The 25,813-nt window shown below is 34.7% G+C and overlaps 1 protein-coding gene across 1 annotated transcript; it reads right to left on the bottom strand.

Annotated features, from left to right (window-relative positions):
- Positions 1-395: 395 nt before the first annotated feature.
- On the bottom strand, positions 396-25,592 carry LOC110694497 (uncharacterized protein At5g08430-like). The gene is made up of 11 exons (XM_021871681.1): positions 25,156-25,592; positions 21,937-22,016; positions 19,549-19,736; positions 17,350-18,252; positions 14,891-14,986; positions 11,523-11,582; positions 4,300-4,350; positions 2,929-2,999; positions 1,793-1,977; positions 989-1,080; positions 396-706 (listed from the first exon to the last, which is right to left on the bottom strand). The coding sequence occupies exons 1-11, from the start codon at positions 25,251-25,253 to the stop codon at positions 434-436; spliced, it is 2,097 nt and encodes a 698-aa protein (XP_021727373.1). The 5' UTR covers positions 25,254-25,592; the 3' UTR covers positions 396-433.
- Between the last annotated feature and the right edge of the window lie 221 nt (positions 25,593-25,813).

The following is a 25,813-nucleotide window of genomic DNA, read 5'->3' as shown; positions in this document are numbered from 1 at the left end:
AAGGGCTTACCATCAACCAAAAGGTTGGTGGTAGCCCCTGGAACAACAAAATCTTGTAAGGGTTTTTGAGGAGGAAGAGAAAGGAGAGAAAAAGGAGGGGAAGCGGCTTACTCCGTACGTAACTTGATTGTAGTGCATTTTACAATGGACAAAAATCACAAATCAGAAAAAAAAAAAAAGTCTAACAGAATCCAAAATAATCCTTGTGTGAGCCCCTTGGATTAATTGATCTGAGTTTTCTACCAGAAGCTACATTAGTATTTACTTTTGTTAACCTAATGATATACATACTAAAGTTTTGAGTTATCACCATATTAGAGTTAGAGCAAAAACTTGCACCAAGAGGTTAGTAGAAAATCACATGATTCTGGAGCATGGTTAAGCAACAAGAAAAGTTCCCAATCTATGTGCAGCCCATTCGCAAAATACTGTATTACTTCGTTATAGAGACTAAGCGACAGGCATCTGGCAAAGGCACTCTATCTTTTTCACTCTGGCCTATCTTCCAAACTTTGAATCTTGAAGCATAGGTAGCAGATAGTTCATTCCATTGCTTGAGCAAGGACATTTTATAGGGTCCCCTAACGTCTCCGCATGGACCTATGCAATACCATTCATCAGGGTCTTTTTCTGTAGCTGCATGCCTTCTGAGTTTCTTCTTTTCTTGCTCATCATCATCATCACTTAAATCAATGATCTGCACCACCTCCGTCTTTAGTTCCACTTCTTTCTTATAATTTAAGTGATCTGATCCTTGTACCACCCCAGGTTTTTGGTCCACATCTGTCTGAAGTTCAAATTGATCTGATCCTTGCACTTCTCCAGTGTTTTGTTCCACATCTGTTCGAGATACCAAGTGGTCTGATTTTTGCAAAACCATTTTTTGTTTCACATCCGTCTGAAATTCAAAGTGATTTGATCCTTGCACCACCCCAGAATTTTGTTCTGCATCTGTTTGATATTCAAAGTGATTTGATCCTTGCACCACTCCAGAATTTTGCTCTGCATCTGTTTGATATTCAAAGTGATCTGATCCTTCACTTTCCATCTCTGTATTAGGATCATGTTCACTTTGAGCTGCTGCAGAATGGAGCTCTTCTCCTTTGTAAGATGACACAACAGGATTCTCTTTTTTACATGCTAAGAAAAAAAAAATAAATAAATAAATAATAAACAACAAACTATTCCCCGACATTGTGCTACTGTATTGCAATGAGAAATCTAGTAGACACAAGTTATCTTGAAAACAGGACAACTGAATGAACCTTATATATTTCCCCACACACAACAGGATCCAAAGTAGTTTATCTGTCAATCTAGCACCCGAACAAAAAAAGACAGGTTTATTTATGATAGTTGTGTACTTAAACCAAATACATGCATGATAAGAAACTAGTATATATGGGCAAACAGAAATCACAATATTTGTTATTGGTACCACCTGAATTCAAACTCAAAGCATATGCAATTTCAGAACAACTGGTAGCTCTCAACTCTCAAGTCTCAACAATAGATAAAAATGTTAAAGCTAAGTGCAAAACAGCTGGATTAAAATTTATTATACTGGTATTTTTTCATTGATCTACACAGTTCACTTATGCAATGTACCTAGAAATGACATAAAAGATGAAAATTGTAAAAGGAATATTCTAAAAGTAGTTATTCTTCCATTTTTATGTCACATAATATTTTAACCTAATATTTACAGATTGAACAGATGAATACTCAGGTGTAAGCAAAAGATCTTTCTAGTGGGAAAGAGAGAATAAGAAAGGCAGAGATGAGTGCTAACCTGCAGCATCTACTCCATTTAGATTTATGCCAGAAGAAAAAGTTCTTTTCCTGCTTTCAATTGCACTAACGGAACATGTTTCAAGGTCTACATCATCAGCTATTACTTCTGGAATATTCTGTATTAGTTGTAATTGCTCTGATGGACATTCAAGCCGCCTTCTTTTTTCAGTATACTCCGCAAGACTAATCGGCTGTTAAGGTTGCAATGACAGAAGACAGAAGAAAGACGAGAATTAATCAGATTTTACCTAAGGTTTGGGAAACTGACAGAGCCAACACCTTTGTATCATCAAGTCAGCTAACTTCAATTTCCTATGCTTTTATAACTAATAAGCCACCTTTGACACCCACTTTTGGAGGTAACATTTAATATCTATGTGACCATGTGCACCTGCTTAGTTCAGTTAGCTGTTGATGCTTAGTTGAACAAGCAGTTACTTAAAAATAATTGCACTGCTCCTATAAAAAACCTGATAAAATAATTTGCAGAAAAAACTTCAGAATGACAACAGGAGAAGATGACACCACAACATAAGAAATAGGTGTCAATCACTGATCATCTCAAGTGTTCAATCGAGTGAGATCAATTTCTACAAAATTCCAATCCAACCCGAATAGGATAAAAAAGATATGCAAAAGGGTTTGGATGGCAATAAATAAATTTAAAATACAAACATGTTTCTCATCTAACAAAGCAAACTTATAGTTGATTCATCAATGTTTGCAAAGTTTGACCACTTACTGAATATAAATCAAGGATGTTTACTATAAATCAAATAACAGTCTTCCGAAACTATCTCCGCCGTTCCAAATTAGCTGACACGTACTTTTATCACGTTTTCCAATAGACATTCTGTAATCGTAAATATCTCTAATTATCAAAAAGTAAAAACTATAAAAAGTTGATATTTTGAAATACACATTGAGATGAAACTAAAAAGATCCCACGTGATTGTTTTTTCGTATTTATAAATCACAAAAGTTAGTTGAAGTAAAATTTGTAAATAGTGTCAAAAGTCCAACATATCAAGGGGAAGTATTAACTTTTGCAAGCACCAGAGTTCAATTGTCCTATAGTTAAAACAGATGATAAGCTCATTACACAACAGAAATGATCAAAGCCACAAAGGATACTCTTTTCTCCATCCTTTCTCATTTGCCTTGTCAATTAAATTCTTCAATAACGCACGTTCCTTCACAATCCACTGGACAAAACAAGAGGTTTGTTCAATAGGGGTTGGAAAAAAAAAACAATTAAAAGAAGGATGATATGAAGTATAGATGAAAATATTGTTCAATTTTGTATTTCTTGTAATGGCGTGTATATTATAAGACAATCTGATAAAGGCATACGCACTAAAAAAAAAAAAAGAAACTCTTTCATAGCAAGTCGTTAATAATTATTATTTAGTTTTTACCCTTGGGTTCTTTCCCTCTAAACTTATCATTAGCCTTATTTACGTTAAGCTCATGAGCTTGTAGTTTAGATTATAAAGTGAAAGAAAAAAAGTCACTATATTTGAAGGAGAAGTTCTCTAAAGGTAAGCTAAATGATTCTGTCGACAATTTAGTAGTGCAGTCCGAAAGCAAAGAAAACAAAGGATTTATGGAGGCATTTTCCATCGTCAAGGTTTCAAGTTCCTTTTGAGACAATTGTATAATATAGTGCCTATTTCAATTTGGAAGATCTTGAAGACATACTTTTGAACATCAATATCTTTAATTACATATTAACAAAAAATATAAAAAGTGATATTATAATACTACACATTGAGACGAATCTAACAATATCTCACATAACTATATGTTTGTTTATATTAATGAGAATATTTGGTCAAAGTTTAAAAAGTTTGACCATATAGGTAGAAATAGGCATTATATTATGGGACAAAGGGAATAATTGACATGTATTGGTATTGCAGATAAATTTCTCAATGATAGCTTAAGGGTAGTAGGATTTGCAGTTCTTAGCTCTCCTTTTGTAAATGGGTGATAGTGTGACACTACCTTCCTTATATAGCTTTGTATTATTTGCTATACTACTTGGAGTGTTCACGTTGGATACATGTACTTAATCAAAGTGATTATTTTTTGGAAGGGGAAAAAAATTAAAAATTAAAATAAAATCCATGTGATAAACTCAGCTCTTTAATGAAAAAATTCCATGCTTTTGGATTATTGAATAGTCGACAAGGATTTAACAAGTGTACTTAAGAAGAAACATTTTGTCAATAATGATTTTAAAGTAAAAATCAGCATTGCCACACCAAATTTGCAGCTAGCTCTCCACAAAACATACATGGAAATTTGAAGTAGAAAGATAAACGTATCGTGAAAAGCAGCTAGCTCTCCACAAAACATACATGGAAATTTGAAGTAGAAAAATAAACATATCGTGAAAACATATTCAGATTTAGTTATATTAGTTTGTGATTAATCTAATCATAAGTGGATGCATGAAAAGAGATTAAATAAGTTACAAATGGAAAAGGTAGGAAACCATACATGCTTGATGATGTCTTCGCGCAATTCCCTTGCCTTGTGCTCAAGCTCCACCTTTATAGGAAAAAATAGGTGTTACTACATACAATATTTCAAATCTCTTTAGTATACTCAAGGACAATAGAAGTAAAAAAAAAGGTACATGTATAAGACAACTTTAAAAATTAAATGTGGAATACAAAGCATTAACAAACCATATAGAAGACATAGAAAGAAAGTAACATGGTTCTGTAAAGTCTATTCTGAGATTAAGTCAACCATGAATTCCAACATTTAGGACAAGAAATATTTTGTATCCACCTTTATAGAAATAGGTTTCTATATAAAGATCCATATCAGTGGAGATAATAAATCATAGAATCCATGAAAGGTTTTTTTATCAAAAAGTTCTAAACTGTTATAGGACTCCTTTTGTGGACTTATTTTTACAATTATCAAAATTCTTCCTCTTGTATCAAAAGTGAGACTATATACCTGTTATTAGTCATAGATCATCCTAAATTTGTACTTCAATTGTAGAATGAAAAATATTGTCAAATGTAGAATTATCAAATAGAGAACGAACAGGAGAGCCGAGAAAAGAAGATGTTAGCACTTTGTAATCACATTACAAGAATTAAGTAGAAAGCTTGTATTCTTTATAGGTCTTCAAAATTCTTCCCAAATCATGTCAGTCCATGAAAGTCTTAATCATTCATTCAAATAAAAAAAATCTACTCCATAAATGCAATGACAATGTTTAATTTTAACAAACTCGTAAACATCTAATATAAAATATCAAACTGTTCACACATTGACACATAGGGAATATAGGAGAGAAAAAAACTACTATTACTGAGTGTGTGTGTGTGTATATATATATATATATATATATATATATATATATATATATATATATATATATATATATATATATAGTGCTGTACATCAATGAGAAACATTGAGGAAAATATCCTAATATGGTATCAGATTTCTAGGGAAAAATGATCTTTCTCCTTTCATAAGCACCCTAGCCTTCTTCTTCTTCTTCTTCTTCTTCTTCTTCTTCTTCTTCTTCTTCTTCTTCTTCTTCTTCTTCTCCATTAACCTTTTTCTTCATCTTTTCTGCTTCTCCACCATGTCAGATAATAAGAGTTCTTTCCATACGGCTCTTGCGGTTTCAAACATTCAGAACCATATCTCCATCACTCTTGAAATGGAGATTGTTCAATACTCCACATGGGAGAAACTCTCCAAAATCACCGCACGTTCTCACAAGGTCCTTCATCATATCATTCCTCCTGCCAAGGGCAAAGAGAAGGTTCCCTCGACTAAGTATGAAAAGGAAATATGGTCGACTCTTGATGCTACGTAACAACAGAGGTTCGGTCAGCAACACAGGTTCGAATTTTGGTTATCCTCCTTGGGGTTGGTTTCCTTAATGGGCTTCTCCTCCTTGCCCATATCCAACTCAAGGATGGGCCTATGGTCCAACACCTAATAACAAGCACCAACAGCCGCCGGTCTCCTTGTTCCATGCCTGTGACAACAGGCCTTTGTGGCATCTCCAAATGAGCAGCCCACATCCTATGCCCAATCAGGAATTGCCGCAGCTATGTACACTGTCACTCACCCCACCTTCTTGAAAAGGACACTAGAGCAACATCTTACATGACATCGTCCAATGATAATATCTCGTCTTATTTTAATTTGACCAATCATCCTAGATGTATTATTGTAGGAAATGGTCATACTACTCCAATTCATGGTTACGATCACACTTCTTTGCCTTCCCCTAATCCCCCATTGTCTCTAAATAATGTCCTTCATGCTCTTAAATTATTAAAATTCTTATCTCTATTATGAAGGGGAGACCAGTAATTACAAGTGATAATCGGGGTGACCTTTATCCTTTTTCCACTTCCACAAACAATCAAGCTCTTCCGCATCTCTCCTACTCTTTGGCATGATCGCCTGGGAAATCCGGGTGCTCCAGTTTTAGATGCTCTTAGGCTCAATAAAAGCATTGATTGTAATTGTATTTCTAATTTTAGCATTTGTCGGTCTTGTGTGTTTGGAAAACATATTAAGTTGTCATTTGTTTCTTGTAATTCAAGTACTACTATGTCTTTTGATATTATTCGTAGTGATCTTTGGTCGTCACCTGTTTTGAGTTCAGCGGGACATTAAATATTACTTCCTCCGTTTTTTAATACTTGCATTACTTCCCTAAATTGGAAATGTCACAATACTTGCAACACAAAAGTTATTTTAGGGAAAAGTTGTGCTATTTCCCTTATTTAAAGCACATGACCCACTAAATTATACTCCTAACAACCTCTCACCCCATTTTAAAAGTACATTAATTCATATGAACCCTGCTTTTCTTAAATATCGTGAAAAAGTGTGTATTGCAACTCTTAAAAAACGGAGGAAGTATGTCTTTTTATAGGATGATTTCTTTAATTTCCTATGGGCTTTTCCGTTGGCTAGAATATCCGATGTGTTTGACAAATTCTTAGCTTTTAAAGTCCACATTCTCACTCAATTTGAACGTAATATTAAAGTGCGCAATGTGACACTAGAAGGGAATTTGACAATGATGTGTTTTGGGATTTTTGTAAAACCAATGGTATGACATTCCGTCTTTCTTGTTCCCATACTTCTCCACAAATGGTAAAGCTGAAAGAAAGATCCAAACTACAAATAATATCATTCGTACTCTTTTAGCACATGCCTCCCTCCTTCCTTTTGGCATCATGCATTACAAATGGCTACTTATCTTCTTAATATCCTTCCAAGCAAGGTTTTGGGTAATCTATCTCCTCTTCAAATTTTATACCGAAGGATTCCACCCTATTCTCACATTCAGGTCTTTAGGTGCTTGTGTTTTCCACTCATTCCTTCCACCACCATTAATAAGTTACAACCCCGATCGACTCCTTGTGTATCTTTGGGTTACCCTCCGAATCATCGCGGCTACAAATGTTATGACTTATCTTCAAATAAAATATTTGTCGTCACGTTCTATTTCATGAGCATGTTTTCTCATTTGCCCAACTACACACCCTCTCCCCTCATATGTATGATTTTTTGGGTGATGATCTTTCTCCTTACAATCTTCACCAATTACAAAATCTACCCACTAACAGTCCAGTGTCAACCAGCCCAACTCGCTGAGGTGTCTACTCCTACCTGTTGACGACCAAACACAAGCTGGTCCACCTCCTCCTATAGGGAACCCCAGCCAGCGACCCCCCCTACTTCTCCTACTGTCCGTATCTCACCTAGTGGCCCAGATCCCACTAATTCACCTACTCCTCCAAAGCCACAAAACTCTCCCAACCTACAACTCACTCTACTAACTTCCATTCAAATACTTCAAGCCCAACATTCACCATTCTCATCTACTCACATCCAGCAGCCCAAAATTGTGACATGGAGCCAAAATGGTAATTTCAAGCCAAATAAAAAATATGCTATGCAAGCTATGGTTACGAGATTTCCCTTACCTCATAATCCAGTAGAGGCTCTTCGTGACCCGAATTGGACATGGATGATGAATATGATGCTCTTATTAAAAATAAGACGTGGGAACAATGTTACAAGGTACGCGATTCGATTCGAAACGTGGTACGGAAACGGATATGCGGCACGGTACCCATGATGAATCCGGTACGATGGGTACGAAATAAATAAATTAATAAAATATATGGGTGATTTTTATTAATAAGATTTTGATTTGGAAAATACTACTCTATAAAACGTAGTTGTATCGATCCTAGCTTGAATTTATGTGGGTCGGTGGATTGCTTAAGAAAATAGAGTACATAAGTATATACTTGTATAATAAAAAGCCCAAAGATTTAAGCCCATTTGGAATAGAACCCTAGCCGCCACCCTATGTAGTACAAATAAATAAATAATAAATAAAAATAAAAATATCATTATAGACTTAAATCTTACTATTACTACTATGTAAAACAGGAGAGAGGAGAGAGAAAAAACTACTCCTAAGATATAAAATAAGAAGAGAGAGAAATTGCATAGGAAATATCGGGAAGAAACATTGGACGTTGCATAAGAAGAATAACCGCTTAGCTGCTACCAGAGTCGCCTCCTTCAGCGGTCCAGATCGCGAACCCCAGCGACCCAAGTCGCGTTTGTTTCGTGTTCCGATACACGCGACTCACTTCGTGATTTGTGGCTACATACCGCGAACCTTGTAACGCGGCGTGGGATTTAATGCCCCGTCCACCTAATGTGAATGTTATTTGTTCTATGTGGATTTTTGCTTAAAAGAAAAATTTAATAGTGTTTTTGAGAGGCATAAAGCTCGTCTTGTAGGTGATAGGAAGACTCAACATGTTGGCATTGATTGTGGCGAAACATTTAGCCCCAAGCCAGTACGATTCGCACAGTTCTTTCTCTCTCTCTTTCGAAAGCATGGCCCATTCATCATTTGGATGTGAAAAATGCTTTTAGCTTCAGGAAATAGTATATGTTCATTAACCATTGGGGTACCGACATCGTAGTCATCCGCACTATGTATATCTTTTGCGTAAGTCACTATATGGTTTAAAATAGGCACCTCAAACTTGGTATAAGCGGTTTGCAGATTATGTCATTTCTCTTGGTTTCTCAAATTGCAAATGTGACAACTTATTGTTTATTTATTGCAAAAAATCTGATATGGCTTATATTTTGCTTTATGTTGATGATATAATTTTTACTGTCTCTTCTAATGTTCTCCATGTCTCTATCATGAACCTTCTTAGCACGGAATTTGCTATTAAGGATCTTGGTCCTTTGAATTATTTTCTTGGCATTGCAGTGACCCAACATAAGGGTCATATGTTTCTTTCACAACGCAAGTATGCTGAACAAATAGTTAAGCGGCTAGCATGTCTTCTTGCAAATCCTCTCCTACTCCTGTTGACAAAGGAGAAGGTTAGTGCTACTTCTAGTGCTCCTTATGAGGATCCCACCCGATATAGGAGTCTTGTTGGGGTTCTTCAATATCTTACTTTCACTCGACCTAATATCTCATATGTTGTCCAACAAGTGTGCCTACGGGCTTGTATTGTTCACCTTATGTTTACTTATTTCAGGTTGAATAAGTTTAGAAAAGTTTAGGGTTAATAAGTTCAAAATAAAAGTTCACCTCACCTTATTTCCACTTCTTAAACTTTATAGTTGTGTTCCACCGACACCCTCCCTAACCAAGAGTATCGCGTGTCAACTCGACACGATGCGCGACATGACGCTCGACACCGCCTGGGTGGGGGTGTCGATTCGCTTATCGTAGATATCTATCATATTTTATAGCAGGATAATATAAGTTACCTTCTGGTTTCTTGAGAAACAATTAATTTATTTTTTTGTTTATAATTTTAAGTTTAATTGAAGCTTTTAAGGCTTCTTTAATGGAGGAAGATGACAAAATGTTGAAGAAGGAAGATGAAGGTAGTGTAATGGGATAGCCAATATAGTCACATAGAGAAGGCCAATAAAATTTGTGGACCCCGTTGCCCCCTTCTCTTTCTTAGCTCTTCCTTTTTTTTAAATCCTTAAATGAGTTAATTTTGTACAGATGTAAATGAATAACTTTAAAAAATTTCATTATCTTTTGTTGTTATTTACCGGTAAGTTAGATTTTCTTTATAAAAACATACAAGTATCTTAAAATTTTCCGACACGACAGTTTGGACACATTGTTAGTGATGTTACCAAGAAATTCCCCCATCCACTTAATTTTAGTTGACTGAGCATATCCAAATACTTTTGGATATCATATGCCAAATTTTGAAGAAAAGGGTCCACCTGTTGGAAACTTAGAGCATTATAATTATTGACACTCCTCATTACGTACAATAATTGAAAGATATTTCGACGTATTAAAGAATAGATGGAAGATCTTAAAGATGATGCCAGCAATGGATGAAGCATTTCAATTGTATATCATTGTTGCAACATTTACGCTTTACAATTTCATCCATCTATATGAATTAGAGATACTAATTTTTCAAGAGGTTAAAGAAATAGAGACTAGAGCATATTATAATATGTATGATACACCAAGGAAAAAAGCTATGAACCGTATTCGAAAAAAAAAAATAACAAAAGATAAATGGGAGTCGGTTGGAGGTGTCGTAGAGGATGATACTGAAGAAGGAAGTGATGACAGAAGATGACGATACGAACTTTTAAAAGATTAGAATTATATATGGTGTTATTGCTACATACACTTTAGATGTTTTTTTTATTATTGAAATAATAAAAATGCTATTATTTTCATATACTATTGCTTTTAATACATTGTTATATACTCATATTTATACAATAAGTTCTAAGAATGGCAAATAATATCTAATAAGGTCTTATAAGCGCTAATAAGGTCAAATAAGTGTCAAAAAGTATTCATAAGGTGTAATAAGTTTAGATAAGTTCATATAAGGGAAGTCAAGTAAAGTTTAGTAAGTTCAGAAAAGTTAAGATAAGTAAAAATCTGGTGAATAAGAGTTGACCATATGCAAGCTCTCAAATGTATTATCCGGTATATTCAAGGTACACTTACTCATGATCTCCATCTTTATTCATCTTCGATATCATCTCTTATTTCTTATACTAATGCTGATTGGAGTGGTTGCCGGATACGAGACGATCTACTTTTGGTTATTGTGTATTTTTGGGTGATAATTTGGTGGCTTCGTCTTCTAAGAAGCAACCTACCCTCTCACGGTCTAGTGTACAGGCCGAATATAGAGGCATGGCAAATGTAGTATCTGAACCCTATTGATTACGAAATTTGCTTTTAGAGTTGCACTAAAAAGGCTACACTAGTTTATTGTGACAATGGGAGTGCAATCTATTTATCGAACCTGGTACAACATCAACGTACCAAGCATATCCAAATGGATATTCAATTTTGTACGGAAAAAGGTTGCACGTGGTCAGATTCGTGTTCTTCATGTGCCATCACGATATCAGATCGTCGCTATTTTTGATAAGGGGCTTCTGCGGGTTTCTTTTTAACAATTTCCGAGACAGCCAGCGTCCATCTACCTCCTGTTTCGAATGCGAGGGTGTGTTAAGATATATATGTATATACATTCTGTTATTATTTTTGGTGTTGTAGATATATTTAGCTCCTTAGTTTATGCCTAATATTAGGCTATGTATCTTGTATATATTGCTGTACATCAATGAGACACCTTAAGGGAAATATTCTAATACTGAGAACTTACCACAGTAAGCCTTTTATGTAGTCCATCATTCATTTGTTGGCGTAGTTGGTCACACTCTTCCTACGTATAAAGATATTACATGTAAGACTACTGTTAAAGATATTACATATAAGACTACAGTTAAAAACATAAAGATATTACATATAAGACTACTGTTAAAAACCCAAGTGCTAGTTAAAAACCCTACTGTTAGAATAAAACTAGATGTAAATATTCACTCTCCTTCAAGAGCTCATTCAAGAGTTAGTTCAAGAACCCCAATATACATTCTTTTACGTTCTACATTTTTCTTCTCCCTTCCCTTTTCGCCCAATTTTCTCGCTATATTTATATTATGTTATTCGCACCATTGCTAAAAATAGTCATTAGAATTCAAAATTAAATAACGGAAAATAAGTCTGTGTGTGCGCGCGTTTGTTTGTGCACACTCGCAGGTGTGCTTGCGTATGCACTTTCAATTTGTATTACTGCTTTGCACGTGTGCATGTTCGTTTCGTTTACTAACATATGTGTATGTGCGTGTGCATGTGCATATGTGCTCTACGTTATTCATCTCCCTTCTTCCCTTTTCTTTTATCATTCTCTCCGTTTTATAATATTAAGTACAATTCCCATTAGAGAGAAAATGTGTAAGACATGTCCAAGGCATGCATGTGTCATGAAAGCTAGGTCTTGGCTATTCAACTGAAAATTCTATTTATAAGCACACCTTAAACGCAACATCCCAATCCAACCATAAAGGATTATGTATGGCATAACCAGATTATCAGAATGATAGTTTAATCCACATGAAAATGTGATTGGTGAAACCATGAAAGTTCACATCATCCTAGGGGACTTAAATTGCGAACTCATGATCCAAAAAAACCACCACCAAAATAGGTTTTAGGCTGATACATTGAGAAACATATCAAACCACCACCACCAGCCCCCCCCCCCAAAAAAAAAAAAAAAAAAAAAAGGTCCCAATCTTAACATTTTAAGAGTTGATGTGTAAGAAAATTGGGGTGGGACCAAAATAATATACGTGAGAGTAAGATAATGGTCCTTTATGTCATGTGTGGTATGGAGCAAAATCAATGGGACATTGGGGCAATTTGTGTGTGATGAACTGATGTAGGGAGTATATCACAAAACAAAATAAAATAAAAAATAAATAAAAACTTTCAAAAATCAATGTCTTGGAACAACATGCACATAACAATTACAATAGAAGAGTAGTTATAACCATATTGAATACCTTGGTTATAGATACCCTGCATTGAAGTAAAGAGATAGCTCACAGAAAGTTCTTCCTCTCTCTATAAGTGCAAGTTTATCCTTCCACTGCCAACCCTTCATCTTATCCCACCGCCAACCCACTAACCCCACCGTTTACAGCTCGCCGGCGACCGGCTTTCTTGCCCATTTCTACTGCCGTCGCCGGCGAGCTAGCTTCCCCTTCAACCTGGTTTGCCATTTCCTATTTTGGGTTTGGGCAGGAGTAGGTTTCTACTGCAACCAGGTGCTCTATAGGTTCGTTGTTCTCGAGGGAGTCCTTCGGTGGTTGGTCTTCGTTTGTTAGGTTAGGGTTTCAATTGGGGGATTTTTCTTCGGTCTCCTCTGGCGACTTGTATCAAGGTTCACAGGTTTGCTAGGTAGTTCAGCGTCTTCTTTAAGCCACCAGTTACCTCTTTTGTCCCTTTGGTGAAGACGAAGCGGAGTACAGGTTTCCTTCATCGCCGGCTTTCTCATCTTCTTGGTATGGTCAATACTTTTGTGTACTTAAGGGAAAGCCTAGTGGTTTAGTTTTAGCTTTGTCTTTGGTGTTTTAATCTGTTTGTTTTACAAGTAAGTTTTTATGGATAGCTTTGAGGAACTAAGGGGGATGTTGTGTATTTCACATGTTGAAGAGAATGATGTCTCTTCTCATGGGTTGGAGTTTATAGTTGGGCAGTTGGAGAATCCTTTTGGTATTCTCAATTTTGTTAAGAGTTTAAAAGATGAGGGAAACATGTTCTACAAGCAAAATCAAATAGGGTCTGCTATTGCAAAATACTCTCTTGATCTTAAGATGTTGTCCTTTGCTTCGGGTTGTAGTGATGAGGATAAATTAATGTTTTCGGGCATAGCTGTGTCTCTTAATCTGAACTTGGGTGCTTCAAGGTGAAAGACTATGATAGAGTGTGTCAATTATGTTCAGCGGTTTTGTGTTTTGATACTACTAATGTGAAAGTTTACTTCAGAAGAGCCATTGCAGCGTTAGAACTTAATAAACCTACCTTAGCTTTCATGGATCTTGCACAAGCCCTAAAAATAGATCCCAATAACAGTGAGTTCCAACAAAAACTAAAGGAGGTGATATCCTTATTGGGATGGTCTCCGGAGTTCGTTGATGAGGCACTTGCAGTAACAAGGGAAGATGAGAAGTTCAGAAATTATGTTCTTTATGGGAAGGAAGATAATGGTAGGAAGTTAGGAAAAAAGGGGAAAAGAAAGGAAGGAGATGGTTGTGGTGATGGTCATGTTTGTGTATAGGTGTGAAAGACAACACCACATGGAAAAGAATGTTATGGCAATTATTTGGATTTGGAGGGTAAAGTCAACCCTACTGACCAAGATCTTAGGCCCAACGTTATTGATAACAATTGTGTCCAGAAGGGAATTTCAGAAACAAAAAACCCAAATCTGACAGGTGAAGTTTTCGGTCGGTTCTCAAGCCAGAAGCGAATTGATTCCTATTTGCATCTCACTCCAACAATGTATGGAGTGAATTCTAACAGGTGAACAGTACAATACTATTTTTCTCTCCAAAAGAATTTCATTACCATCCGAGTAGCCAATCCTTTAAAGAAGATGGATAGTGGTGAAACTCAAGAAGTTTCTACACCAATGGAGTTTAGTCACCCCCCTTTGGAAGGGCACGATAGGTGTGAAACAACTCCAGATTTGATGCAAGAAGATCCAGCCATAGGTATGGCAAGCCACGAGTCATCATGAGAAGCTACGTTAACACTCCTACCACTTACGCCGGTTTCTTCCCCTCTGCAGACTTCCGTTTACCCAACAACGTTTTCCTCTAAAATATTGTTGGGTTTTGTCTTGTCTCCCCATCCAGGTTTAAAAGGAAATATGCCACTCTACAAAGTAGGCCTCCCCTTGGGTTTTTTTTCTAACTCTTTGTTTTGCAGGTTAAGCGGCTCTAAAAGAATAGCATCATATCCCACTGAGTATACTTGGTTTCCTAATTGTAGGAAGTTGTATGGTCCGACCCCCAATGTTCTATCGTGTAATCTTGCTTTCCTTACTTAGTTTAGGTTGTAATCATGCTTTTCAATTATAGAAATCTTTGTCAAAAACAAACAAAGAAAAAAAAAAAAAAAGAATACCTTGGTGAAGTCACTTTCAGACAACATATGGATGCTAATATCTAATGGCACATTTGAAACATGCAAGATAATTTCCATATTCTCTTCTCGTCGTTGCTCTTTGATGTCTGAAAGTTGACAATAAATACAAATGAGTTAGTCATAAGAGATCTAAGAAGTCAATGACTATCTGGTTGAGATGTAAAGGCATGTAATCTCCATTTGATACTTTATAGTACCGCCCTTTCCCTCCCCCTTTAAGGCAAGCATAGATGTAAGATGATCATATGCATGATAATACTCAACCAAACAAAACATCATTATACACAGTTCCCCCCTCTTCTCCCCCTCCCCCTTTAAGGCGAGGATAGATGTAAGATGATTATATACATGATGATATTCAACCACACAAGAAATCATCATACACAGTTCCAAATGTCAATACTGCTTAAGGTTGCTGAGCATGCGAGAAAATTTTGAGAATACAAAAACAACCACACAATATGGATACAAACGATATTGTACGTGCAATGGTATACTACACAGCCTTACCCTTGAACAGTTGCAAGGGTATAGAAACATTTTTCAGAGTTCAAAAGACTCACAAAAGAATCAAAACATGTAATAACTATACAAGAAGATGAGTAGCAAACACTAATAGTATCAGTTTAATTCATCACAATATGCTCTTTGAACTCTATATACATTCTTTCATTGGACTTAATATAAGATGATACAGCTAGATGAGCTAGTAATATACACCATAACATGATTTTTGCTTTTTGATGAGAGTATTTCATCAGGAACAATGTTTGAAATATGGTGCTTTTCAAACAACCATCTCAATCTAATTTTACAAAAAACTACCCGACTTAGCAAAACTCAAATACTAAAGCCAGCTCATGACGAATTCTTGCCAAAAAATACATAATTCGGCAATTATTTCCTTCACATCAGTTACACTTTTCCCTCTGTGAACTTCTAATTATTGATAAAAACTAGAAGTGTTTCATGTAATGAAATAACTCTTAGGAAACCAAAAGTATACCGAATGAAATTATGCATACCTAAATGCGTTTCGGATGATAAAATAACTAGGAATACAAAGATATAATCGGAAATATCAACAACGAACAAAATCCAGTCTCATACAGCTTTTCCCATGAGGATGCAAAAGGCAGAATGAAGAGAAGGTTCTTGCTTCCAGCAACTCTATAAATGATCAATGATGAGCAAAAAGGCGATATCCATTTGTAAAAATTACCATGAAAGTAAGTTGGTCATATAAGGTCATTTTTGGGCATAAACTTCCAAGAGGTCACTTCATTATATGATTAAAAATAAGTTTAGGTGGCTTGTAATAAATTAATCTTACAGCAACGCAATACAATCAAGAAATATAGTCTACTTGAGGTGAAATACACCACAATAATAATGAACCTGTCAATGTTTTAAGAAAACCAAGTACAATAACTAACTTCATATATACCAAAATCGACAACAAGCAAGTGCTTAAGGTCCCCCCACCTCCCCCCCCCCCCCAAAAAAAAAAAAAAAAAAAAAAAACCTTCCTTTTAAATGGACCAATTACCGTGTGTCTCATTTATGAGAGTAAAATCATGTAAAATAGCAACGCTGAAAGCTGATCATTTTAACAAGAAAAGGGCTTATACAGAGTTTGAGGAAGAAATTAGGATCCTTCATTTAACAGAAAATTAAAGTCTAGGGCCCAAGACGAAGGAAATGGATCATGATATGTATTTTGTACCATTACATCTCAGTAGGGAACGATAGCATTGAGAAGTAAGAGGACAATGAAGATATAAAGAGCATGACCCTTGCCCTATCATCAAAAAACTTATGAGGCTTACCAAAAAAACTATCACATTAAAGCTCACTATAAACTTCTAGCACATTAGAGAATTTCCTTTCACATCAATGAAGAGTTTTGCAAAATCTATATCAGTGTCACATAGCAATCAATTCTGACAAGCAAAATGCCAATCAACCCAGAAAAAGTACATGAACCTACAACTTAGAAACTAAAGTTAAGCTCTATGTTTCAGTATACTTCCTCTGTTCCACAAATATTGCAACAAAGATGAAATTACGAATCCCAAAGCACATTTTATATGCTAAATATCTATAATTATATAAGAGTAAAAATTATAAAAAGTCGATATTGTGAAATTATTGTACGAGACGAATCTAACAAAACCTCACATGACTATATATTACGTTACGTATAAATCATAATATGTGGTCAAACAAGCGTGATAAATAGTGTAAAAGTCCAGTTGTTGCAATGTTACTAGAACGGAGGAAGTATATATTTATATGAGACTTCCTGTGTTGTATCAAATACCGGCTAAAAAGATAATGAAAAGAAACAATAATAAGATTATAATCCAGTAAACAACCTATGCTTCCTCTTGAGCAAACTACTAATCTGAGAGTACAGATTTTGTATTATAAAAAGCTATCTGATGCTTACCAGTGACTTGCACAAGCTGATGACGATTTTTTTGCATATAGTCATCTGGATCTGACTCGACCCGTACAAAGCTACCAGATATTTTGGTGTAAAAAGTATCAGATTTCTTCACTAGCTCTTCCACCAGGCTCCGCTTCAAGTACACAAGTTTGATATTTTCTGGAACAATCGATGCCATGCCACCCCTTGAAATCAATTTCTCCCTATACTGAGGTCCACCTGGATTTCTTTCATTCTTCTTTTTACATAACCTTAAGGATTTCTCTTCTTCTTTTGAGCTGCATGAAAAATCATCTGATGATTCTTCTTGGTTAGCAGCTAGATGGGTGTCTAAAAGGTCATATATTCTATGTTTATTCACCCTTTTTTGCCCCAGCAGTGATACTAAGTTTGGGTCACAAACAATTGTTTTTTTTTTCTTCGGATCAAAGAGCCTTTTTTCATTTGCATACTTGGTAACAATGTCTACTACATCGTAATGTGACAATTCAGTGCTTGCATCAACACCTAAGTTAGCAAGAAAATGTAAAAGTGGTTTAGAAGCCCAGCCTATAAACTCCTTTTTTTTGGATTTTGCCTTCTCCCTTGACTGCATAGAGACTTTGCTTCTCACGGAAGGCTTTCTTTTTTCATTTTTCGCTTTCTTTGAAGGACTATAATCTTCTATAGTCTCCCATTCCCAGTCCTCAAAACTATTCAATTTCAGATCTTGATCACTATTTGCAAACTCGTCTCTATCATCCAAGTATCTGTAGTTTCTGCCTTTTTTCAACAATGACCGTGCCTTTTGGAGATCTTCCAATCTCAAACCCTCACTTTTCTTGATGATTTCCCAATAATCCATAAAGAGAAATTCACATGTCCCTCTCTCTGTAAAATCTACCTTCTCCTGGAAAATAAGCAAAACTTCTAGTAAAACAGTAGCAAGACCAAAAACTTATGATTAACCGTTCCTTTTTTAGAAAATGTTAATAAATTCCAAAATCAATTTCGGCGTCCAGTAGCTGAACTCCTCGCTATAGTATACACCATTCCATTTCCCGGTTGGGAAGAGACAGAAAGAAGCAAGAATGTTATGTTGGAATTTAAATCCCTCATCAAAGAAATTTAACATATCCACCTATCCTCCCTCCCTGTAAACCACAGCCACTGCCTAAGCCAGTCGTTACTAGATAATTCTTAATAAGACTGAGAGCTATCTCCAAAACAGCAAGGGTTCTTTCTTCACACTTTATCCTCAGTCATACAAACCTTGTGACTAGAGTCTTAGCATTTAGCCTTATTGAAAAAACAAAAATATTGCGTTAGTGAAGGAAATACCATAATACTAAAGTATCTTTCAGATTCAAACACCTTTGGGAGTCAGGAATCCCATAGAGATCACAACCTCTCTGATAGTTGATTAGGAGCAATAGTGCCCCTCCCCTTCCCAAAAACCACTTCGGGGAAGTTCAAAACCATGTTGCAAACTCTATGTGGCAAAGAGGATATGTGCAAAGATGAGACTTTTTGCAACAAATTTCAACCTATCACTTTACATAGCAAACAAAACCTCATGACTGATTATAAAAACAGAATAGTAACAGAGGATGAAATTAAAAGACAACTTAATATCATGGTCATTTCATTCTATTCACTTCCTTAATATTCAGTTGCGATACTTTGGCTTCCAAGCTTGCCATCAACTTTAACCATTAAAACCTTTAATTGCCTATTAGTAAAGCAAAATTTGTATTGATACTCTGTTCATAAATACATTGAGAACAATCCAACAACATATTAGATAACATTTATTTTCTACATATTAGTACAAAATTATGATCAAAATTAGTTATGTACACAAAAAGAAGTAAAAGTGTTGCAATTTAATAAAAACAAAAATAGTATCATTCTTGCTACTCACGACAAAATAGCACATAGAATTGTAAAATAATGTCATCAGCAGACCCTCATAGACACCTTGATAAAACAGCTGTCTATGATCCTTTTTACTATCCAGGATTCCAGAATACACCAGATTTGATTATGTAGCTAGATGAGAATCGAATACCAGACCACAGTTAACTATTCTATTAATAATTAGAGAAAAGAGAAGCACAAATGCCGAAAATCCTGCATTACCCCTTAATATAATGAAAATAATTCAGAAACAAAATTTATATGTATCTACAAAAAGCAAACATACCCCATCTGAGTCGACATCCTTTTTTTCTTCCCATAGCAAGGAAAACTTTAGACAATTGCAGCAAAATCCTTTGATGCCTCGGACCAAAACGAATTCTGCTTCACCCATACACTGTCCACAAACAGCATGTGGACAGCAAAAGCAGTGGAATTTTGCAGCTTTCTTACAATTGAAGCAGAAATGCCAATCTATAAAGCAGGGTATCATCAATAGATAAATTATATCAAATCATGGACAAATGCAGATGCATAACTAAAAACTCCGCAAACCCTCAACGTTAGTAAAATGAGTGGCCCCACAAAAAGGCAGATAAATAACACTTGAATCTGTCTACTTGAGATTCAACTATGAAACTCATCATCTTAAATGGGTTTAATCTATTGTGACTTTCAAACAGGCACAATAATTAGTGTTTTAAACTTTAATCTTCCACTCTTTATTCTAGTGATAACCTATTTTACTCCTGATGTATTTCAAATTTTGTTTAAGAAAATTGTGCATTCTATTGACAAAAACAAACAAGAAAGAAGAAAGACTTGAGCAAGATAATAGTTTAGAATGCTTCCATGGAGAACATGCAGACCAACACGAAAATAGTAAGATTAGTCACACTCTGTCTAGCCTTTTCAGAAACACAACTTTTACTAAGCTTCCTTAACTTATCCTTTATTATGTGAAGAGCTACATTTTTTGTGCCAAAAGATCAACAATACAGACCCATGATAACCACAATTCTCAACCTACCAATAAGGAAGGCCACATGTTATAAGTTTAAATGTCACTCGCTCCTCCCTCTCCCCTTCAAACTTTGTCTTTGTCTGCTCCTGCCATTAAAGGAACCTGGCTGTTGTTTTTGCAGCAGAAGACCTTCTTTGAGTCACTTAAAAGTTTTAAAATGAAGGTTTTGTGAAGTTTAAAGAAAGGGTCTCTACCTTTTTACCGGAGAGGTTTCATTTACATCTATCACTAAACATAAATACATCAGAAAGAAAACCATGAGCCCTTAGAATAAAGCTAATGAGAATTAAAGGGTGCTCTGAACAATCATCACTTAAATAGAGAGTTGGCTTAGAGATAAGGAATAATTTTCCTATTCGCCAAGGGCATGCATATATATGTATATTTTTTTTAACCCATTTCGCCTCCTTAATCTCATATATTAAATACACCCTTCGCCCATTAGTAGTGCCTAACAAATGCAAGAAGAAGTGACTTCTTGCCTCCCCCACAAGCAAATATGATAAGCCTAAAGTAGGATGTAACGTCTTTTTGGCCCCTAAACCCTATAAAGTCACAAGAGTATTGACTTTCTCCAAACTAGAAACCTACACACAAAAGCTTAACCACTTTCTGAACCTTAGTTTTAGAATACGTCCTCTTTTAATGCTTCTTTATGCTTTTTAGGCCCTATAGGCATACTTGTTGTGTACCTCCTACGTGTCGTCTCTTACGTGTGGCCTAGTTCTAGCTTAGATGCAATGCGGTTTTAGTGTTCAATAAGAATAATTTCAATTTTCAAAATGAAACTCTTTAAGAACCAATGTATAATGAATGAAAATTAAAGCCTTCTACCATAGAAAAAAGAAAAATGTTGTTGATATTTCCTCAACGTTGATCCCCCTTGCATTTGTCTCTCTTTAAATTATTAATTCTCGTCATTGGTCCCACTTGTCTATCTTAACACAACCAAGAATCCTAATGCCTCGCTCTTGTAACCAACAGGGCCTCTTTTTATCAAAAGTTTTGCTTGAGCCTACTTGAGCACAGATTTGATCCATCCTTGGATTGTGTTCTAACTGCTCAAGAAACAATGTGCCGCTCAATTCAGTGTCAAAACACTCAACACTTAGCTTTCCAAGTAAAGGTGGAAAGTATGGAAAAACTATGACAGGAAATTTTTGCAGATGGCTATATAAAAAAAACTAGTGAAGAAAGTCAAAAAAAATAAAATTCCCAGATGTCTAAGCATTTCTCCTCTGATTATCTTTCAAACCCTTTGAACACACTGACACCCTTTTAAGGTTGGTCAAAATATATATTGATGATATTTTGAAATTAAAATAAAATAATAAAAACACACAAACATATTATGAAAATATTTATACTATGAACACAAGGCTTTGATATGATGGATTCAATTTAACCTACATGTAAGAAATGAAAGGAGTACTGTTTTCACAATTGACTGTATTTCTTGAAAATATACCAATGTTGTAGCAGATGTTAATCCCAAGTTACTAAAAGTCAAATTTATTTGTTTTTTCTGTCAACAACATAGTTCATGCAAATTTTACTCAGCAGCTGAAAATGTGTGAATTGTCCTGTCACACAACACATGGAAAGAAAGAAAAGATACTTCTTTCACTGAGTAAAGAGAAAGTTCTTTACCACATCTGAAACTCTCATCACAGTCCAGAATTGAATCATCCTTTCCAACACACTGAGGATGATATGCTTTTAAGCAATCCCTAAAGGAAAATATTCAATAATTTAGAGTCATTAACTTGAGAAATTACAATCAAGACAAAATCATCAGAAAGGTATGGAAAATAAACATGCATGGTAATCCATAATGATAGCGGCATTCCAATTTAATTTTATCCACACAGAATTTACATTGTAATGCTATTGCTATAAAATTCAAGAAAGTGTTAAGCCACATGGTAACCGGATGCAAAATGCTCATTGTGCACCCATTTTAAAGTGATAACCCATTCAACAACATTACACGCGCACAAATCAATACCCAATACTCAAAACAACATAAACACAATATACAAGGAACATAAATAAAAGAACACATACCTCATCCCAAAGAACACAATGTATAAGAACATATAACACAAGGAATAAGACTATAAGACATATACTTCAAACCCAAGGAACATATTTTAAAAATATATATACTTCATACTCAAAGAATATATAACTCTAACCCAAAAAAACATGTTTATCTACCGTAAAAAGAATATAGGTCATAATGAAAAACCACTGAGTAAAAGAACAAATAATTCAAATCCGAAGAATATAAAGTTCAAACCAAAAAAATGTTTTCAAGTACACATGAAGGATGCAATTTATTGAGTATAACGATCACTCGTGTGCATCATCTAATTTGTATCACTTGACTATAATTTAGAGAAAAGAAAATGCGTTGAAGTATTTATTTTCATTTGCATAGCAATTTCACAAGATTCCAAATAATCCAAATGAGACTAATAAAAAAAGGGAGAACATGTAGAGCTATCGAGTACCAAATCGGCAATGACTCAAGCAATGGGGTGAAACTAGTCACCATTTTAACCCAGATTTGCACCCTAGCCATATAGAACCCAATACTGACTATAGCCCCACACAACCTATAATTGATCCAATCCATGGTAAACCGTAACCCAATGTATTTGACACATCATTGTTAACCCAACGTGCTATAGACCAAACCCAAAGTGAAAATGGAGTCAAATGTCCACTCAACCTATTATTTTTACCCAAATCAAAACAAGTTTTTTTTGAGTTTAAGTTGATAAGCATAATAAATTGTAGAATTGCTTTATTAATAAAAGTTACTATGGCTTACCAACATATTAATACAAGTTGTTCGATCATATACCTCTTGTTCGCAATTATATATAAGCTCAATAGCATGTTCACAATGCTTGATCGAATTATGGAAGGCGTAAATATATAGGTTTTAGTAGATGGACTTGAAACAAAACCAAGAATGACCCGATTTAAAGATTATTTGGCCCGATAATCATCCAACTTACCTGAACACTGACATGATAAAACCCTAGTTTGCCCATACCTGAAAGGGTAAGCAACCTAACATAATGTGATGGATAATAATGGTTGCCTATCATTGTTATTTGTTAAATTTGTTAATATTTGTATGTATCTTATAATAGGTTTCTATTGCTTACTCATGTACTATATATACTCATAGAGCACATCAATATAATCAAACTTTCTCTCATTACCTTTAAGTTTTTCAACATTCTCTTTCTCATAATTCTATCACATGAACCCTGACTTGATATGACCCGAAATTAATTTGACCCGACTGATTTGATCTAGCAGCTTACATGGTTACATGTAAAAGTTACTCTGTTTGTCTTATAATATAGTGTATGTATTTCCTGATTAGTTTTCCATATACTAATGTTTCTTTTTTTATCTTACATAATTTTATCATAATCCACCTACTTTTAACCTTTCCCATATAAAGTATCTACAATTACCCAAATTTTCAAGCCATTATTTACCTTTTTTTATTCTATTTCCCATATAAGTAACTCGTATATTTAAAGCTTCATTATATATCATAAGTTACGGATTACCTTTTCATAACTTTTCCCATACTCCCTGTGGTTCATTTTTAAGTGCTCCAATTAAATTTCTTGTACTACTCCCTTGAATAATTAACACACTTTCCATTTTCATCCGTTCCTAGATAATTAACCCATTACTAAAAATGACAAGGACCCACTAATATTTAATTGTTTTTCTATCTTGTACAATGGCTCACCACTTTAGGGGTTCATATTTAAAAATTCCCCCACCCTCTTCCATTTGCGCAATGGCCCACCACTTACACTATTTCTATGAATAAAATAGAATTTAACTAACTTCACTTTACTATAAAACAATTCAATAAAACTACCCCACTCAAAATTTTCTTAAACTTTGTGTCAATTATATTATATGAGAACGGAGAGAGTATTTACATACACTAATTTGATCAATGTTTATGCTTAATACAGAGTATATGTGATCAAAGATAGTCATATAGCCGATATAGGTACTCAAATATTAGCTTTTAATAAATTATACATTTTTCTAATAAAATATATTATTGGTCAAAACTCCACGCTTTAGTCAAACTGAGGCAAAAAGCTTGAGGGGTAAAAGAAAAAAAAAACCAGAGGAGCCCACTTTTAGGGTGGCTAATGCGCGCCATACCTAGTCATGTCCAAGATACTTTGGCTACATTAATCAACGAAAATATGTAAACAAATATTTTTAGGGTATAAACCTCCGCACACTATTTTTAAGAGTTAAAAAAGCAATTAACATTGATGAGGGCAAATAGATAAATATTTTAGAGGATATAGTTATCCAAACACTATTAGAATACTTTTTAAAAGGCAGTGATTACACACTCCCTCCTCTACCATTAATCGTCGTACAAAAACTCGCATTATATTATGAGACAGAGTGACTAATAGTGTAATACGGAATCAATATTATAGTCAACAAGCTTTGTAAACCCACACTACTGGGTATTACCTAGCCTATACCAGCTGACTTAACAGTTCAACACTTGCAAAAAAATTATAAACATTATAAAACGCCATAAATGAAGCACTTATTATACACACCATATCTCACGCCAATAGGATGATATGGGGTTCCTCCATTCTTAAACAACATTAAAATAGAACACGTTCTAAACATACCCATTATTATATTATTGAAAAACCTTGATTATATCAAATTATCAACAAAAGATACAATTTAAAATGTGGGTTTACAAAATCAATCAAAAAAAATGGGTATTTAAACAATTTCATTTTAAAAAAAAAAAAAAAAAGTGTTAAAGAAACTTACTTGTGTTCACAAAGAATGAGATTTCCACCTTCTTTGCAAACAAAACACCAATCTTCAGATACTTCTTCTTTTTTCCTCCTGCGATTCTTCCTCACCATTTTCACCGGCGGAATGTGGTATTAAAGACCGGCGATGATGACGTTGGTGCAAGTGCGTAAATGCTTAATGGTGTTGGCAATAAAAAGGTTCAACAGCTGTTGTCACACTCAGAAAGGATGAGAAAAAGCTCTTTTTGTTTTTTTTTTTATTTGTTTCAGAAAAGGTATTTAGGGTAGCCTTGGGTGAACAAAAAAATAGTTCACAATGAGTCAACAAGTGAATGGGTGGCTTAATGGTGATCTCTATAATTGTTCATAGTGAATGGTTGTGGGGTCGATTGCTGCTGAATAAATCCGTTGTAATTTTGCAACGGATATATTTTACAAAACACAAATAAAAAAAAAATTACCAACGGCTCTATTTTTTTCCCCTCTATAAATAGACACCCATATTGCTATACTTTCTTCAACTTTGAAAATCCATTTCTTTCTACTATATTTTTCTCTTCAAAAATCCCCTCTATAATTACCAATATTATTATTATTAATATTATTATTATTATTATTATTATCATAGTTATTATTATCATTTTTATTATTATTATCGTTATTATTATTAT

Source organism: Chenopodium quinoa, unplaced genomic scaffold, assembly GCF_001683475.1.
Source record: "Chenopodium quinoa cultivar QQ74 unplaced genomic scaffold, ASM168347v1, whole genome shotgun sequence".
NCBI lineage: Eukaryota > Viridiplantae > Streptophyta > Magnoliopsida > Caryophyllales > Amaranthaceae > Chenopodium > Chenopodium quinoa.
This window is presented reverse-complemented; position numbering and strand designations above follow the sequence as displayed.

Bases quoted from the DNA above. Each gene is read 5' to 3' on its own strand.
- LOC110694497 (XM_021871681.1), bottom strand. From the start codon at position 25,253: ATGGTGAGGAAGAATCGCAGGAGGAAAAAAGAAGAAGTATCTGAAGAT. The intron at 14,987-17,349 runs GCTTTTTATAAT...GACATCAAAGAG, and splicing joins TCACTGGTAAGCATCAGATA to CAACGACGAGAAGAGAATAT. The intron at 707-988 runs GTGGTGCAAGGA...CTAAAGACGGAG, and splicing joins ATGCAGAGCAAAATTCTGGA to GTGGTGCAGATCATTGATTT.